A 20,378-nucleotide genomic window follows, 5' to 3' on the forward strand; every position below is an offset into this window, starting at 1 on the left:
AAAAAGAATGTTGAGGAGAATAAGTAAGAGTCTTCAGTGGTCCACAAAATATTAGACAGAAAGCAACATTAGCGGATGATTTGAGTTCTCTAATCGAAAACACCAACAAACTTAAGGTATGTCGGTAATTCATATCCGAAATTAAAAAAAAGCTCAGAAACACGAGGGATGTATTGAAACTAAAAAACTCATCATACTATGGTAACGTTTGATTACTTGTCTAAGAACTGATGCATTTGCGACTTCCTCCCCAAAAATTGTGAACTACCAAGACAAAATGATGTTTGATAATGAAAATGGGTCCACAAAAGATGTCTTAATAAAATTTATAGGTGCACAAAAACGGACGACTCATGAATTATTTCTTTAATGAGTTGTTATGTATTAAAGAAGAAAAACTGACTGAAAAATTGTTAAGGCTGAAAAGCTTTCTAAATCAAAGGAGTACTTCCATACCGTGCAGAGACCAAAATTGATTATTAAAAGATAATGTTAGCTTGTCTTGGTAAACAAAAATAGGAACCTACTGGTACTCCAAGCAATTCTAAGCTCCAATTTTGCCGTCAATGAAAATACTTCATGTTATTCTCTATATCGACAAGTGTTCTAAGATATAAGCAAATAGGATGGACTGCAAGTCTTATTACCAACTCGTGTTAGGTTTTTGCAGTTCGACAAAAATAAATCTAACTATCAGAATTATTCCTGATGAGAAAATTACAAAATAAAGCAGAGTTGCGACTTCCTCCCCAAAAATTGTGAACTACCAAGACAAAATGATGTTTGATAATGAAAATGGGTCCACAATAGATGTCTTAATAAAATTTATAGGTGCAAAAAAACGAACGACTCATGGATTATTTCATCTAAAACGATCAAAAGGGGCTCTATGTAGACGAAAGATATGATAATAGAAGCAATAGTTGAACATATTAAAGATTAGGAGACCAAACTTTATGTGATAAGAGCTAAATATTGGTATATTAGACATCAAAATTGGAATCTGTATCTTTTATAGATTTGATCTTTTATAGACTCTCTATAAGAAAATTGCTGACTAGAACAGAGTTACTTCTTGGTTAAGTGTAATGGAAGAACAGGGTTTGGTACAAAGATCTTACAGCCAAGTGCTAGAGGTAGTGTTTATCTTAAAGCAAGAAGTGGAAAAAAAGAAGAGATCCGGTTGATAAATACATGACTACTAGTCCACATATAAACATACTCAGATATAGTAAATTAGCGGTTGCTATATAATAGATTTTTTCCAAAAAAAGTTATTTACATTGATGAATGATTCCTAAGATTATAGGAAAACCATATGCAACAGTACATTTTTTTAAAAACCACATTTATATTTTTATTGTCTATTATACACATATTCTTGAGCAGTTAGATACAATGATTAAATTATATGAAAAGCGATAAATGGGGGTTAAAATTTATCATTAATATAATACCTAAAATGAAGAAAGATTTTGGCTAGCCAGGAAATTATTAGATAAGGAAAATACTGGATAAATACTTATTTAAGAATTATATTATAATTTATTTTCAAAAAAATGTTTTTTGTATAAATAATGTTTGTACATAAGACTCATATAATTTTTGATTAATTAGTTTCATTGACGATAACTCATCTTCCTTCACTAAAACCGGCCTCTGGTATCCTCTAACTATTTTCTTTGTATTCGTTCTAATAGGGCTGTTTACATATATATATATATATATATATATATATATATATATATATATATATATATATATATATATATATATATATATATATCGATTTAAGAAATTTTCATGCGTCCTCCGATACCCAATCGCCATTTTTCTTGATTCGTCCATAGCTTTTACTCTATTTCCTTATCATTTATTTCCCGATTTATGCCTTCTCTCCCAAGGCGAGAGAGAGAGAGAGAGAGAAATATATCGATTTAAGAAATTTTCATGCGTCCTCCGATACCCAATCGCCATTTTTCTTGATTCGTCCATAGCTTTTACTCTATTTCTTTATCCCTTATTTCCCGATTTATGCCTTTTCTCCCAAGGCGAGAGGGAGAGAGAGAGAGAGAGAGAGAGAGAGAGAGAGACTTCTACTATTGTATGATTTTCTTACTCTAAATTCTCTTATTCTACTGTTAGTAACTCTTAACAATCTCGATTTGCCTTCCAAATGTCTCCAAAAATCCATTTCCGTTGACCCAAGTTTTCTCTTTATTGTTTCTTTATCTACCATACTTCACTGCTGTAGGAGTGCCTCTCTCTCTTCAGCCTTAAGTAATTCAACTTTGGACATAGGCCTACTCCAAATAAATCCAGTGTTTTCGATTTTGCGCCACTTGCTTCCAGTTGTATCCTCTGATCTTCTTAATCTCATCACCATGGTCTCCATTGTTGTATTTCGTGGTTCCATCTTTTATCATTCAGTCGAGCACTGTGTCTTGCAAAGCTCCATTTTAATTTGGCAGCATGTTCTCCTGCGTCTTTTACTTTGGTTTTGCTTCTAATCCATTTGTTTGTTTTTTTTGTCTATAAGTGTAACCCCGAGCATTGATCTTTTCATCGTTCTTGTACCTTTACTATTTTATCCATATTAAACTTGGTGAGTGTCCATGTCTGTGAACAATACGTGAATATAGGGAGGATACACTGATCGTAAATTCTGGTTTTCAAATATTGTTCTATTTTAGTGCTTTTCAAGATCCAACTCAGTTTTTCAAATCCTGCTCACGCTAACTTTATTCTTCTAGTAATTTCGGCAGCTTGATTTTCTTTGTTAACTTTTATTATCTGTCCCAGGTAGATGTATTCGCTTAGTGTTTTTAAATTTATGTCGTTCAATGTTATTTCTCTAATGTTCGGTGTATTTGTCATTATTTTTGTTTTTTCCAAGTTCATCTTAAGACATACTTTTTCCGAAGCTTGAAATAGCAGTTTTCTTCCATTAACATTTATTCCTTTATCTGCTCAGTTAATGTCTTTGAACACGTCTTCCAGTCCAAGTGTGAATAGCTTTGGTGATCTTCCTGGCAAACTCCTCTGTTGATTGGTATAGCTTTGGTTTTCTCATCTATTTGTATTTTCATTGTTGCTTTTTTGTTAATATTATGTATGAGCATTCTGTATCGAGAGTCCATCCTGCAGTTGTTCATAGCTCTCTCTATAGCCCAAAGTTCTATGGAGTCGAATGCCTTTTTATAATCAACGAAGCTAATGTATAAGTTCAAGTGATATTCGTTGGCTTTCTCTATTAGCGTTCTGACTATAAGAAGATGATCCGCTGTACTGTAACCTTTTCGGAATCCTGCCTGCTCTACCGGTTGATAGCTATCGATCTTCGACGTTAACCTGTTAGTTATTACTCTCATAAACAGTTTGTACATTTGGGATAGCAGGAAGATTGGCCTATAGTTCTTCAGATCTGCCCTGTCTCCTTGTTTGAAGAGAAGTATTGTCAAACTTTCATTCCAATCATCTGTAGGAGTTGCAACACAGCATGCTGTAGGATTGTAGCTATAGGAAATACATTCTAGAGGAAAATATATCTAACGGCTACTCATTACTGACACTGAAGGAGTATTATGCAAATACAAAGTCGTATATACGAAGGTGATAAATGAATATCGGCATGCTATTTGTACTTACTGTTGGCAGTTAGTAAACCATTCAAATATACAAGTAGAGCATCAAGTAGACCACATTAATTTGACACATTTGTACAATTGAACATCGTTTGGATGGAGTAATCTAACGAGACAACTAATAAATTATTCAATTATTATAAACGTAAAAGAGTTATGTGGAACCCCAGTCACAAATTTCAGAAGAACAGAAATAAAGTTCACCTAAAAATACCTGAAAGAATTCAAAGAAAAAATTACTCATGGTAACATTCAGAAACTGCCAAAGCAAAATTAAAGCAAATAATAATGATGGCTCCGATATGATATCTATTTAGCATAACTTGTTCATAAGCCGCATCCTGACTTCTTGGCACTTGGCAAGTACTTGCCAAATATCAAGTATCGAAGATGATATGAAACTCAACATACCCCTTGTGTTTTTCTTATCTAAAGTTATTGTGTACTAGATATATTTTTTTAATTGATTCTGACCGTTTTCTGCATCTTTGTTTTTTCACATAATTATCTTCGCGCATACTTCAACAATTTTTGGTCTTCTTTTACTTATTTTTTCCTTATTTTATTATCGTTAGTATTTTAGCTGTTATGCCGAGCCATAGAGAGTCTATCTTCATAATTAGGCCGAATTTCAGTCTTGTAGCTTTACGCTAAACATTTTCAAGTAAGATTTTATAATGATTGAGATCTGGACTCCTACACTGAAACGACACACTTAAGAATAGGTCTGACGTAAATTGAGTAAAGTTTACTAACAGAGGTTAGATATATACATATAAAATATAAATTTATGGAGCAGAAACAGTTTCTAGTTTACACGCCAGCACTATGTGATCAGACTAATTTAAGTCACTATTAATTATCACTCCAAGATCGTTGTGGGAGGTTACTGACTTTATGGTATGTCCATTAATAAAGTTGGGTAGTGATGGGTTATTTTTGCCAATATATAGTACAACCCATTTTTCAATGTTAAGCAAAAGTAACCATCCATTCTGAGGACCATTTGAGTATTACGTCAACAGGTTGGTTAATAATGGGATTCACATATAGTTTGGTATCATGAGCGTAAATCAAAACCTTACTGGATACAATGAGCGGAAGATCACTAGTGTAGACACAAGAGTGGTGCTCTAAGTACTGATCCTTGTAAAACCTTGCTTTTGACTTTTTTATCTATTGAATAGACTTTCCCAACTTGAACTCGAAAGTACCTATCGGATAGGAAATTTTAAATCCAAAGGTATAACTTTTTGCAGATACCATAGTGATCCAATGTAGCTAGCAATCAACGCTTGGAAACACGATCAAGAGTTTTTTGAAAAGTCTAAGTAAACTACATCAACAGGATGTCGATTGTTTAAAGATAACGACCAATCGTTTACACAATGAAACAAGTTTGTCATCGTTGAACGACTATTAGTAAAGTCATGTTGTTGGTGAAGGATGCTATTTTCTTGAAGGAGAAATTCAGAGGTAACTTCCGAAATAGTGAATTCTATGACTTTGCCGACAGTAGGAACCATGCTGCTTGGACGATAATTATTGCAATCAAGTTTATTTCCTTTTTTGAATACAGAAGTGACTGAAGGTAATTTCCAGGACAAGGGGAGAGAATCCCGATTAAAAGAAGCATTCACTATGAGATATATACGGATGACTACAGATTCTGCACATTGTTTAAGGAAAAAAAGGAGGTTAGTTAGTCTAATCCAAGTGATGAATTTTTGCGTTATCTCCATAAATGATGTTTAATTACATCCGATGTGAAAGAGATTATAAAGAGTTGTAAGGAGACGTAAACACATTATTGTATCGTTAGCTTAATTTGTAAGAACTTGAGAAAAAAATAACGATAGACATTCCGAAGATTTATTATTTGAAGAACATTAAGAGCCGTCAGCTTTTTGATATAATGTAATGTAGTAATATAACATGATAAAGTATATAAAATTTTTTGGACGACGTATCCATTTTGTGTACGAAATCTTGGCACTCTGAAACATTCAGTAGACTATATCCTTATATAATTATTACCTATAGTAAACATTGTGTCGTTTAACCTATATAATACCTTGCTTTCCCAAGAAAGCCGAAGAGATGACAAGCCAAAAATTTAGATAATATACTCACCATGTTTTTATATTTTTAAATATCAACCAATTTTCTTATCTAATATTTAACAAACTAGCCATTAAATAATTTATAAAAGCATCAGTCGCTAATAATAAATATGTATCTAAATAATTACATCCACACCTTCTCCAAACCAATAAAATTTTCCCAAATATACAACAAAATTATCTCAATCTAATGAGGTATCGTTGTAGCGGGTAACCGAAGATTCACTTATAGAGAAAACACCTACATCTATATATCCGATATGGCAAGTTCTTAAGGATTCTTTACAAGGTGATGTTACAATATTGAAAATATCTTGCTCATGCATAATACATAATAATAAAAATAATAAAAAACATAAAAGTATGTTGCCATAGAACCAAAAATAGTTATACTTTTTTTTAAACTAAGCTACTAATCTGGAACTACATAAAAAACAAAACAGGGAATTGTCTTTATTTTAATTAATAATAAATGAGGAAAAGAAAATTATTTAAATTAAAGAACATACAATAAAACAGGAAGAAATTATCACATACGCGAAAATGATTGAAAATCTCGAAGGAATATTTCAAAGAAATTAATAAAAATTATAGAGTTAAGAAGAAACATTGACAAAGTGGACGTCGAAGAGGAGAAGTTAAAAGTTTAAAAGTTTTCTGTGCCTTTTTTTTGTATGTGGCTTATGTTTCTGATATTCTAATTTGCACATCCATATTCTTCTTGTCAATTTGTATATCCAAGTGTCCAATTATCAGTTTTTAAATCACAAGTAACCTATTAGGTAACGGTATCTTATATACTAAAACGCTAAGCCCTTTTTTTGTCCACCACTTTACTCAAAAACCATATTAGATAATTAAAATATTTTTTCGGAATATTATTAGTATTACGTATGAGATTGTCAAGATATACTTTTGGTACAAAAATTCACTTCCGGTTTTGAGATGACCGGAAGTTAAAATTTACTTTAAGTTTTAGACCCCACAATGTATATATGGATCGAAAGGTCTCGTCGAGACAAATCTAAATATGTACTTCCGGTTGCGATCCGACACCGGAAGTGACCCGAAACGCGCATAAATAAAATAAAAATAAAAAATTTCATTTAAAAAACTCGATGTCGAATTGGTCCGCTAGTATTTTACCTATTTCAGTTTAGAGTAAAAAACCAATTTCACCAGGACATCATTACATAAAGATTCATCTCTTGTTGACTGTAAATCTTTTCAACTGGTAAATTTTTTCTTTTAATTATAATTTAGTTATATAAATATTATACCAAAAAGTATTCGAAAAGGAACTGAGATATATAGTAGAACCAATAGTAGAGAAATCTGAAAGCGGTTTTAGACCAGGTAGAAGTACATAGGATCATATTTTTACAATTAATGAGCTAATCAACAAGAAGGTAAAGAAAAAAGATATACATATACACTAGATAAATTAATAAGAGTTATTCCATCATTATACAAAAACACCCAAATCACAACGACAGAGGGGGTCAAACAGTTTAAGTCCTTTATAATTTATTACGCTTATTGATCTTCTTCTTCTTCTTTCTCTTTATAAGCAGTTCTGCTTGTTCATTGAAAAGTTGTCACTCTATCTTTTGTGCAGTCGTCCGATTCTTCTTCTGCCGACCGGTGACTTATCTCTTGGTATTTTGACGCCACGGGTCTGCCCAATTTTGCTTATGTGGTTATTCCATTTTTTTTTCTATTTTGTGTCCATTTATTTATACACTGTACGTTACATTTTCTTCTAATGTCTCCACTTCTGTTTTGATCTCTCAGCGTTATTATTTTGTAATTCTTCTCAGTACTCTCATCTCTGCCGTTTCCAGTAGCCTTTGTGTTGTGGCTGTGTCGGGTCTTGTTTCTGAGGCATATGTCATTAGTGGTCTTACACTGGCTGCTTTCTAAATTCTTGACTTCATCTCAGTGGTAATGTGTCTGTTTCGCCATATATTGTTATTAAGGCATCCTGCCAGTCTATTTGCTTTTTGTACTTAATCTCTCACTTCTTTGTCCAGGTCTTCATAGCTAGACAGTGTAATTCCAAGGTATTTTATTTCCATTAATTGTTCAATAGTAATGCCATAAATTTCTATTTTACATCTGGTTGGTTCTTTGTTAATTACTATTGTTTTATTTTTAATGATGACATCCTAAAAGAAACAAAAACTAAGCCACTACATATAGAAAGATATTAGCTTTCGTGTTTTTAAACGATGTAGCAATAATAGCATCTACAGAAGAAGAGATCCAAAGAATTGTACACAGTATCAAACAAAGCTTTGAAAGACAGAGTGGATATACAAGTTCAGATTGAAGAAACATAAATCAAACAGGTGAAAGCGTTTGAATAATTAGGAGTGAAAATTGAAGAAACTAGCACACAAGAAGTAGAGATAAATAAAAGGACGGATAAAGCCAATCCACTAAACCAGGCAATAGGAAGAACAGTCAATAACACGAAAGAAATAACCAAATAAACTAAAGCAAATGTTTTTAAATATAACAAGCGAGTCTTCTACAGCTGGCGCCGCTTCTCGCATCCTAATTTCCAGCGTTTTCTGTCGAAGCAATCTTTAGTTGTTAAATCTCTGGCGGTCATTGCATCGTCGACATCGTCTCTCCAGGATCGTCTTGGTCTACCTCGTTTTCTTCTAGTTGGCGGAGTCCATTCTTCTATTTTTTTTGGCCATCTATTTTCAGGCATTCTCTGAAGGTGTCCATACCAGTTAAGTCTTTTGGCTTCGATTGTGTCTATTATGTCTAGATCGATTTCCATTTCTCTCCGAATATTTTCGTTTCTCACCCTATCAAGTCTAGTGAGCTGGCAACATCGTCTCCAGTAGTTCATTTCCATGGCCTTAATTTTTGATTTGTTTCTTTGGTTTATTTCCCAAAAGAAAATTGAGTTCGGCGCCGTACAGCCCAATAATTTCTATTATTGTTTTATAGATTCTTCTTTTATTTTCTTTTGTTATTTTTTTATTCCATAATAGTCCGTGTAGCTGTCTGGTGGCTGATCTTGCTTGGCCAATCCTGGAGTGTATTTCTTCGCTACTTCCTGCTTTTGATGTTATTTGGACTCCCAAGTATTTGAAATTGTCTGTTGGTTTTATAGTTCCCATTTCGATTTGTAGGCTTTCTGGTTTTTCTCCTACAACTAAGTACTCAGTTTTTTGTATATTAATTGTGAGGCCCCATTTGGTATACTCATCTTCCAGTTTTCTAAGCATGTAGCCTACATCACTCTCGTCTTCAGCTAGAATGGCTTGGTCGTCAGCGAAGTGTATTGTGTACAATCTATCATCTCCGATTGGGATGCCCATATTGCAGCACTTTCTTCTTCACACTGAGAGTGCCTCATTTAGATATATTTTGAAGAGTGTAGGTGCTATGCAGCAGCCTTGCTTTAGGCCCTTACTAATAGGAATTTCTCTAGTTAATCTAGTTCTCTGCTAGACTAGAACTAGCAAATGTTTTTAAAGCTAGAAATAGACCATTTATTACGTATGGGTATGAGTCCTGGGTACTAAGTAAGCAACATCAAGTAAGATACAGGTGGCAGAGATAAGATATTTACGAAGGGTACAGGAGGTATCTAGAAGAGATTGAGTAAGAAACAATGGTATAAAGGATAAATTAAAAATAGTCAATAGCACAATATAGAGTACCTATATTGGAAAAAGGCAGCTAAGTTGCTGGGGTCACCTGCAGCGTTTTAAAAAATAAAATAATGGTCAAAAGATATAGGAATCTAAAGCACAAAGAAAAAAAGAGATAAATACCTACGAGATTTGGAGCAATCTAATAGCAAAAGAACTTAACAAAAAATGAGTTACTTGGAGAGGAGCAAAGGTTATGGCACAAGATGGAAAGATCTGCAAGAGATTCGTTTGATTAACAGAATTATGGAAGTGGGGCAAACACCAAATAAATAAAAAAGTATTATCTTTGTATTTGTAAGTAACAGAAAGGAGATGTTTATCAATGGACAAACTATACAGCTATAAAAGTGATAAGATTACCAAAGATATATAATCGTGCAATGACTAGTGTTCTCCTAATCCAAGGATTAGGAGAAACTACGGATTTTATCACGACTCAGTTCTTAGTTCTTTTTAATTCTTATAGATGTGGAATCCAGAAAATTCCAGGTTGACAATAATTATTAATGCTGGTAATATTAATAATGTGGCTAATATTATTAATTATTATCATCATCATGCAAGCTGATGATAAGTAAAATAATCGCTAGAGCAATTAGAATCTACTTAGCATTCTTAGCCCAAGACAATTTTAACAACACATTCAGAGATAGAATGCAACAGAACTGCAGTTATAGAATTGAATTTAAATTTAAGGCTTAACATAAGATCTTTCAAGTTCAAAATCATGAAATTTACCAGAAGAAAGAATTTAGAGGCATTGGATTCTCTAAACCTAAATGCTATAAATCTGAATCTTTTGAGTAAAGTAAATTATTTTGTGGTAATATTGGATTTATATATTACATGGAATCAGCAGATGAAACCAATAACCCATGTAGCGTTTAATGGTAGCCTTTATTAAAAATGTGAGGTTAAAGCCCAGACATGTTATATTGGATTTATAACATAGTGGTAAAGCCAATAATTACTAATTCAAAAACTGACTTGCTTCAAATCACAGGGACTATGAAGGGCACAAAATGGCAGATCTAAAGGCCCTACTAGACTTTCCCCCTTTAAACCCAGTTATAAAAGAAGGAAGAAAATGGAATGTTATGGACTACGAGAAAACCTGAACAAACTAACTGTTAGATCAGCAAATAGTCACACTATAAATGAAATCTTCTTCTTCTTCAAGTTCCGCATCTATCTAAGATTAGAAATCATTCTGGCAATTTTAATTTTGTTTTTTAAGCGCCTGAATAGTTTAATTTAACTGCATTAAAATCATTCAGGGAGATTGCATACCTACGAGATATTACGTCTTCCTACTCTTCTTCTGCCTTTGATTTTGAAATCAGGGATAATAAATGGATGATAGTTTCTAACCATATGGTATAAAAATATATGCCTAAAGTACCTTTTCAAGTGGACATTTGCCCACGAGAGATATGTAGCAGCGAAAACACTTTCTGCTCATTCTGCAGAGTTATACCTATTACACAGATGGGTTTAAAATTGCAGAAGAGTCAGCTGCAGGAATATTGAGTGGTGGCGGAAATTTAAACATTTCATTTCCATTAGAATAATGTACCTCAGGATTTCAGGCATATATTTTTGCAATCTTGCACTATGCAGGAGAAATTAACATGAGAACATTAGAACAAAAAGCGTAACAATATATGTATAGAGAGCCAAGCAAACATATGACTCTCATAAGCCTTAAGACACAGAGCAGGTTGTGGGAGTGCCAAAAAATATTGTCCGCAATCGGAAATAAGTCTGAATTAGAAGCTAATATAACGACCACTGAGAAACTATACCCGGTCAAGTACATGGCAAAATATTAGGCGGAAACGTGCTAATAGGGCTGAAGTACTGCTGTAAACAAGCGGAAATCAGCTCAGAGCCATAACATGTTTTCTTACTGAATATGCTCAAATTTTCAGATGCCAAGGGATATCTGAATATAATAGAGACTTATGGTTAGAACAAGCCTGAATGGAGACTTATGGTTAGAACAAGCCTAAATGGAGACAGCTATATACTCTGTCGAAAAGTACCTGAAACAGTCAATCAGATCTTGCATAAATGCGAGGCATTACATATTATCTCACTACATTACAGACACATCTTTGATGGTAGCAAGATAACCTAGACGACGCAAAGTAGAAATGAAAATCTTGGAGCAAGTCTCGAGATTCGACTATCTAGGAGTAGAAATATCAAGCTAAGATAACCTTAAAGGCAGTGTGAGAAAATAACTCAGTTTAAATTTCATTATGTCTGAGAGATGCCACCTAAAAGTCTGTATATATTAATCATGTGTAAGATCAATAATGGCATATGGAATAAAAACCAACCGGAGCAGATTTAACAGAAAAAAAAAAACGACAGACGAAAGCCTTTAGACCAATTTCAGGGAAGATATAAATAGACATAATCTCAAAAAAACCAAATAAGAGATCTCTGTAAAATACAGGATACTGTAAGATGAAAAGACAGAGATGACGAAAATGTAACTAGCTTGTTAGATAATTGGATAGTATGAGACTAGCTCGAATAGCTGTAGATTTAAGACCAATTTCAACCAGACCACCAGAAAAAACCCTTTAATAGATGTCGAGTTGGCTTGCAATCAACATCACAAACAAGACTGCAATCCTAATATCCGATAAGAACATTCCCTTAAGGCTAATATAAGAAAACTAAGAGAATATAATCAACGATTTGTCTGAACAAATAACTGACAATTGATCTTTATGGAGGACACAGATATTTTTACATCAGCATTTGTGAAAATCAACAGAACTATAAATATTCGAGGATATGACAGAATGACATGCTACTCATAATTTTTTTATATGCATGGATTTGCTTAAAATTTTGACAGTAACTCAAAAATTAAAATTTACACTATGTCAATATGTATTTGCTTTCTCTCTGGGGATGGCCATCACCAACACTCGGGGGTGGGATAAGTTTATCGATAAGAATTCATAGTAGTCGCTAGAATGGTGAATTTTAAGACAAAAATTAATTTCGAAACGTCTATATTTTTGAAGTTATTCATGACTGAAAGTTCACAGATTACACGTCAAAAAGTATGTTTTTAAACGATTTTTCGCGAAGAACTCCAAAAAGAAACAGACTAAGTGCTACAATATAGTCGCGTTCCCCCAGTGCGACAGAAAAATTGACGTAAAGTAGTACCTGCATCTCTTTTAAATTTGCCAGGTTTATTGACCACGTGATCTAATTAAGCAATGAGAAGGTCACATGGTCGCTAAACCAGGCCCATATAACTTTCAGTCCCGAATAACTCCAAAAATATTGACTTTTCGAAAAAACTTCAAAAAAATCATTTTTCTTAAAGTTTTAAAATTGACTATTTTAGCGATTTAGCATAGTTTTTTTATGATCTTTTTCCACTTCAGGAAAAGCACATATTGTTATAGGGTAGATTTTGATATTTGACCAATTTCTTACCTGCTGTCAAAATTTCAAGCAAATTCATGCATACAAAAAAAAATATAGAGGTTTTCTCCTCTTTTTACCGTCATATCCTTGGCCAAAATGTAAATTCAAACAGAAAACATACATACCAAAGATGTGTAAAATAGGGTAAATAATAACAATATTATTGGCACGGTTATATAAAAACGTTCTTATCTATTTCTTGCTTTTGGGTTGGACTAAGGATCTACATGGAATGGGTACTCGAGAAGGACTATTTGCCATCAAAATATTGATTCAGCGATGTCGGGATGTTAACGTTGATCTACATTTGTGCTTTGTTGACTACGAAAAAGCTTGAAAAACTAATATCAATACTTATGAACAAGTGCATTGACAGTAAAATCATAAATATAGTGTAAACATTATATTGGAACCAAAGTGCCATAGTTCAAGTTGATGGGCAACACCCAGAAGAAATGAAGTTCTGTAGGGGAGTTAGACAGGGATGTGTTTTATCGCTACTTTTGTTTAACTTATATTCTGAAGAAATTTTCCAAAACACGCTCAATAATATCAAAGCAGTTACCGTTACCGAAAAATTAATTAACAACTTACGATATGCAGACGACACTGTGATCATAGCAACGAGTATAGAAGATCTACAACATCTTATCGAAAGCTTAAGTATGAATAGTGCTGAGATGGGAACTACTATAAACGCTAAAAAAACGACACATTTTAATTACAAAAAGACCTCAAAATATACATCACCTATTGACAATCAATGGTAACGTGATAGAACAAGTAGAAAAATATCAGTACGTGGGAACTTTGATCAATGAAACCAATGATCATACTGCAGTAATAAACAGGCGAATAGAAATTGCCAGATCAGCATTTATACGAATGAAGCCACTCCTAACGTGCAAAAATCTAAATTTGGAGATAAGACTAAGTACCATTTGCTGGTATATATTTTCAATATTATTATATGGAGCTGAGACTTGGACATTAAAAAAATGCAATTTAAAAAGAATCGAGGCTTTCGAACTCTGGTTATACAGCAAAGTATTAAAAATATCATGGACTGATAGAATTACAAATAAAGAAGTACTGGAGAGGGTTGGTAAAGAAACAGAACTAATCACCACTATACAAACCAGAAAACTGGAATACGCCACGTGATGAGGGGACCAAAATATGAAATTTTGAGACTCATAATACAGGGAAAGATTTAAGGAAGAAGATCTGTTGGCCGAAGGCAGAACTCACGGTTGAAGAATCTACGTGATTGGTATCAATACAGATCAATTGATTTGTTTAGAGCAGCAAGTTCAAAAATAAAAATAGCCAGTATGATTGCCATCCTCCGTAGGGGACGGCGCTCTAAGAAGAAGAAGGATCCACAAACGTTAAACAATTCATATTTTCCTTTCTGTAAATTTGTTATTTGTAAATTTTTAAATTAAAAACTTTACTTCACTTTTCTCAAAAACTTTAAATGTTATATATAATAAACCCTTTATGTAATAATCTCTTATATATAGCCATTAATATTAATTGGTGATAGAAGATTTACATTGAAAAGGAAGGTAGGAACCTAGCGTTAAAATAAGAGATTATCTATGAAATCCTTTGACATACATTTTTCAAAAGACGCAATCTCAGTTTTATCTTTAACCAAAATAAATAGCTTTTAACCTTATTTTATAAAATAAATAAACAAACAAAATATTTTCAATAAAACAATCACCATTTTTTCACAGACATTAACACTCTTACTACGACATTACTTTTCTCCCTTCTCTACAGGTTGTCCATATTCGTCAATTTCTAAGGAAGGTACCAAAGGAGGCATAAACCCGTATTCCATCTTAATATTTTTTTCATCGAAGTTAGACCGGGCGCTTCTATACTTTCTTAAATATCTACCCAAATGCTGTCCGATTTTTGGAGGTAACAATCCAAGATAATTATCGTTTCCCTTAACCTGGGGATGATCACAATTGTTGTTAACAGGAGGTAGATATTCATTACTTATTACAAATTCCTTCTTAGGTGGCAAATAAAAGTTATTTTGTGGTGCGTAAGCATAGGGATTGGGATAATGATAACCGTCAGAAGTACTTTGGTCAACAACTTTCACGTTAGAATAGCTGGACTGGATCTGAGAATCTTTTAAGTTAGAATAAGCTGATTCGAGTTTTGCATCTTTTATGTTAGCATATCCAGAGTGAACTTGAGAATCCTTTAATTGATTTAAATTAATCGCCTGGAGTTTTGAGTTTAAACTTTGTTGTACATGAGAAGCTAAACTTTGATGAAGCTGTGTTTTAACGTTCGATTTGATTTGGGAATTATGGGCTATTCCTCCATAACTCCATTGGTTAACATTCTGCAATGGAAAAGTATAGTAAGGTTTCTCTATGAACTTGACAGGGACTTGCACTGCATAAGGTCTAGGTACTTCCACCTTAACATAGTAAGGTTGTGGTACTGGTACTTTAACTTCAACAGGATATGGCCTGTCGATATACTGAGGTACTGGTTTCTCAACAATTTTTTCCACTTGTACAGGTTTTTCTATATATTGAGGAACATGCACTTTCTTTTCGACTATACGATCCACAGGAACTGCTACTGGAGTAGGGACAGGTACTTGAATATGAACGGGATAAGGTCTATCAACATACTGAGTTACAGGCTTTTCTACTATTTTTTCTACTGTAACAGGCTTTTCAATATAGTGAGGAACATGTACTTTCTTTTCAACTATTCTTTCTACAGGTACTGGCACTCGAACTTCAACAGGATACGGTTGTTTAACGATTTTTTGCACAACTTTTTCTACTGGGTAAGGTTGGGGATAGGGGACACGTACTTCTACTGGATACGGTCGGTCAACATACTTTGTAATTTGTACAGGTATGTGAATTGGTCTGTCTACAATTTTTTCAACAGGATAAGGTTGCGGCACCGGTACTGGTTTTTCAACAATTTTTGTAATATGTACAGGTTTTTCTATAACCTTTTCAACAGTCACAGGTACAGAAACTTGCTTGACTATCGGTACCCGTACTTCATAAGGAACATTTACAGCGTACGGTTGGTGAATAATTTTAGTTATTTCCTTTTGTTGTGTTGGTAATTGTTGTAAGAAAACTTGATGTTGATAACCTTGAGCAAACTGTTGGTCTAATTCGGCGAACTGATTATGTATGAAGGTATTTGGTAATTGTTGAACATTAATGTGATTGTCAACTTCCAATATTTGATTTTGTGGTGCTGGTACTTGACCTGGGAAATACAAAAGCGTTTTTCCTAACTCCAAATCATTTTTAACATTTTGTTCTGTCAAAGAATTATTTGCTGCATAATATCCTTCTTGTGAAAGGGGATATTCATACTTGCCTAAATAATATGGAACTGTTTTTTGTACTTCGATTTGTACATTTTGCTTATTTAATTTATATTTCTCTTCCCCGTGTTCTGTACTTTCAAGTCTAATTCCTGCAGTGATGGGTGCTAAGAAAGTAGTGCTCACAGGTCTTGGAGTTACTACAATAGTTGGAGTAGGGGAAGTGGACTCAAAAGTGGTTGAAACGGACTCTACACTACTAGCAGTTGTAGATACAATATGTTCCTGTTCTTTAAGAATGCTTTGTGTAGATGATACAATTTTATTATCAATATCAGCGACTACTATAGGCTGTTCTTTAAGACTTGGTTCGGTAACAGTGTATTCAGTAACTGTAGGGTAAGCAGTTGTTGATTTAATACTATCTTCCTCATAGTTTGTAACAGCACTATTTATGTCTAGTACATCCTGACCATTAACTAGGTGCTGTGTGTTTTCTATTAACTTAGTAGGTCTTTTTGTCTTAATTTTTAAACCAAATTCTTGATAAGAGAAGGCATTGTCTTGATTATCAGTTTTAACCAACTTTTCAGCAACTAATTGTTCTTGTTTTTGTTGATCCAACAATACTATATTTGGCTGTGGTTGTTCTATTAATACCTGTTGTTGTTCTGGTTGATGACTTTGATATATAAGGGGAGTAGGACTTGGTTGAGGAAATATGACATTTTCTACAGGTTGTGGAATATGTTGGATATAAAGTTGTTGAGCTGGTTGTGCCAGTTCTTGTTTTAGCTGAGGTTGTTCAAATACAACTTGCTGATATTGAGACTGTTCTTGTTGGGCAACAGGCTGAGGTTCTTGCTGCTCATATACAATTTGCGGTTGAGGTTGCTGTTCAATTTGATGTTGAATTTGCACTTTGGGTTGATCGTGATAAATAACTTGCTGAGTTGGAGCTGGACTGACTGGCTGAGGTTGTTCCCTAAATGGATCATATGGTACTTGCGGTACTTCCTGTTGTTGGACTATAGTTTGTTGGTTAGGTATTGGTACAAGTAATGTGTTTTGTGGTTTTGGTTGCTCGAGGATCGGTGCTGGAATGGTATGTGTTGGTACAGGTGAGCTTCCCACGCCATCTTTTTTTAGTGGTCCTGTATCAGGTAATCCTTCCAGTTGAGGCTTGTTTGCCTAAAATATAAAATAAATATTATAAATTTGCGAAACATTAAGAAAACGATACAACATTTTGCTATACTTGTTAATAAGAATAAAACAAACTCTAATAATGACTTCTTTAAAAGTTGTATCACAAATTTTCAAAAGAGAAAAATTTGGGATGACATCTTAAAATCTTTGATTAGAATAAACAAAATTCAATTGTTTATTTACATTGGCAAATAGTCGCTTAAAATCCAACGTCATAGATCATGGCGAGGAAATCAAAATCATATTGCGAGCCGATCCAAATTGAGTTTTATTTAGTTGAACTCGTATTGACGTTAGGATTCAATAATAATTCAATATACAGAGGGTAATAATAATAATAATAATGATAGGTGAGTCTTCCTTAAATGATATCAGTATGTACTTTGGGTTAGACAAATGTCGTGTACTAAATATAGTCTTGGAAAAGGTTCAGCCTGGAGGATTCGATATGCAAAATGGCCAAAACATCTAGGCTATGGGCGAAAATGAGATGTATAAATATCTAGGAGTAAAGAAAGTGCGGAAAATTGACCATAAACAAATGAAAATCGAACTAACATCAGAGTTCATATAAAGGCTAAAACAGCTACTCCGCTCACATGTTAATAGTAAAAATTTGTTGAAGGCATTAAACACCTACGCATTTTCCGCGCTTAGCTACTTAGAAAAGTACGAACAGACTCCACAAAGGCACAAAAATACCATCCTCAAAGTGTAGTAGAAAGAACGAATGAACGTATTTAGGAGGACGAGGACTTATGGATATAAGCGAGCAATTATAAAAACAGAGGGAACAAGAAATGCGCATAAACCATCTTACTAAGAACGAAAAAGTGCGCATCTGGATGGGTAAATCTCTGCACGGGCGACATTCAAATGAAGTCAGTCAAGACTATGTCGACAATATAGCGCCTAACTATTGGTTGACATCAGGAAAGATGTTCCCTGAAACAGAAGGTTCATTACTTGCCATTCAGAATCTTGTTATACCAACCAAAAAATTACCTGAAATATATTGTAAAAGAACCTCAGGTCCAAAACGACAAATGCCTATATGGACGTCAAGCCCAAGAAACCATCCAACATCTTACCGGGGTTGCCAGGCATTTGCTACAACTGAATATAAGGAACGGCATGACTCAGTAGGAAAGATCCTCCATCAAGAGGTAGCTTTTAAACTGAAACTTCTACAAACAAACCATCTCCCATATTATCAATACGTTCCTGAAAGTATGCTTGAGAATAACAACTACAAGCTATACTCGGATCGCACTATTCTCACAGACCAAACTGTAGCACATAATAAACCATACCTCGTGCTAGGTAATTTGCGTATTAAGTACAACGAAAAGATCGCCAAGTACAGAGATCTGAGAATGTAAATAAGGAGACAATGGAGAATGGAAAGTACACAGACGATACCTATTATTCTTTCTACCACTGGAGTCATTCCGAAGAACCTCCTAGAAAACATAAAAGAGCTGGGTCTAAATGAACATCTCTATAAGATCATGCAGAAAGCACCGACGTACCAAGTCACCTGGGACTCGATAACATGGGAAGAGTCCCACCAGAGTTCAATCTTTTTCATACCGTAGGTATCTGAGATGAGTGAATTTTTAATGAGGAGTGTGAGCCGTATAGCTAAATCTAGAAGTCTTCTACAGCTGGCGTCGTTTCTCGCATGCTAATTTCCTGCGGTTTTTGTCGAAGCAATCTTCAGTTTTTAAATCTCTGGCGACATCTTCTCTACATAGCCGTCTTAATCTACCTCGAATTCTTCTAGTTGGCAAAGTCCATGTTTTTATCTTTTTTGGCTATCTGGTTTCAGACATTCTCTGCAGTGTCCATACCAGTTTAGTCTTTTGGCTTCGATAGAATCTATTACGTCTAGGTAAATTTCCGTTGTTATCCTAATGTCTACGTTCCTCATACTACTAGATTTAGTATACCGGCAACATTACCACCAATAGTCCATTTCCATGGCCTTGAGTTTTGATTTGTTTCTTTGATTGATTTCCCAAAGTTCGGTGCCGTACCACCCAATAGTTTCTATTATTATTTTATAAATTCTTTTTCTATTTTTCTTTTGTTATTTTATTATTTTACAATAGTCCACGTAGCTGTCTATTGGCTGATCTTGCTTGGCCAATCCTAGAATGTATTTCTTCATTACTCCCTGCTTTTCAAGTTATTTGGTCTTCCAAGTATTTGAAGGTTTCAGTTGATTTTGTAGTTACTAGTTCAATTTGTAGTAGGCTTTCTGATTTATCTCCTGTAACTAAATACTCGGTTTTTGTTATATTAATTGTAAGGCCCCACTTGGTGCACTTCTCTTTCAGCTGTCTAAGCATATAGTCTATATCAGTCTCGTCTTCGGCTTGAATGACTTGATCGTCAGCGAAGTGTATCGTGTACAATCTCTCGTCTTCGATTCTCTTCTTCTTCTTCTTCTTCTACTTTCTTGTATGTAGGCTTTGAGCAGCAAGTATAGACATTTACTCAATATGTAATCAAAAATTTTGCTTACAAATCATACACCAATACAGTTAATTTTTTTACTGTAATTGTAGTTGTAGTTTTTATTGTACTTATAGGAATATTTAAAAATGGGATTTACTCAATATGTTTTTCCTTCCGTTTTATTATACAATTATACATATAAACAGCAACAGCTACCTCCGTGACATCCATCTCGTAATTGAAAAGAAAAATGAATGTAGAAAGCCTGGCCGGAGGTGCGACCAATGTAGAAGCACCATGTTGCTGGCCGCAGCGCCGGTCGCATTGTAGGTCAGACTCGATGCGGCCAAAGTCCGACAGTGGTCGTGTCCGGAGCCCCTATTTAGTGTGCGTTAGCTCTAATGACTATTATTCTCTAGGAATAATATTGCTTAGTTAGTTTCCTAAATATTCATCGGAA

General features: G+C 34.1%; 1 protein-coding gene across 1 annotated transcript in view; it reads right to left on the reverse strand.

The window, feature by feature from the left end:
• Window positions 1–14,407: 14,407 nt before the first annotated feature.
• Window positions 14,408–20,378, reverse strand: part of LOC140450357 (uncharacterized) — a 96,128-nt gene continuing 90,157 nt past the window's right edge. Inside the window, exon 5 of the mRNA XM_072543948.1 lies at window positions 14,408–17,437. Coding sequence (XP_072400049.1) covers window positions 14,678–17,437 — 2,760 coding nt within the window. The 3' untranslated portion in view covers window positions 14,408–14,677. The remainder of the gene's footprint in view (window positions 17,438–20,378) is intronic.

This window comes from Diabrotica undecimpunctata, chromosome 9 (genome assembly GCF_040954645.1).
Source record: "Diabrotica undecimpunctata isolate CICGRU chromosome 9, icDiaUnde3, whole genome shotgun sequence".
NCBI lineage: Eukaryota > Metazoa > Arthropoda > Insecta > Coleoptera > Chrysomelidae > Diabrotica > Diabrotica undecimpunctata.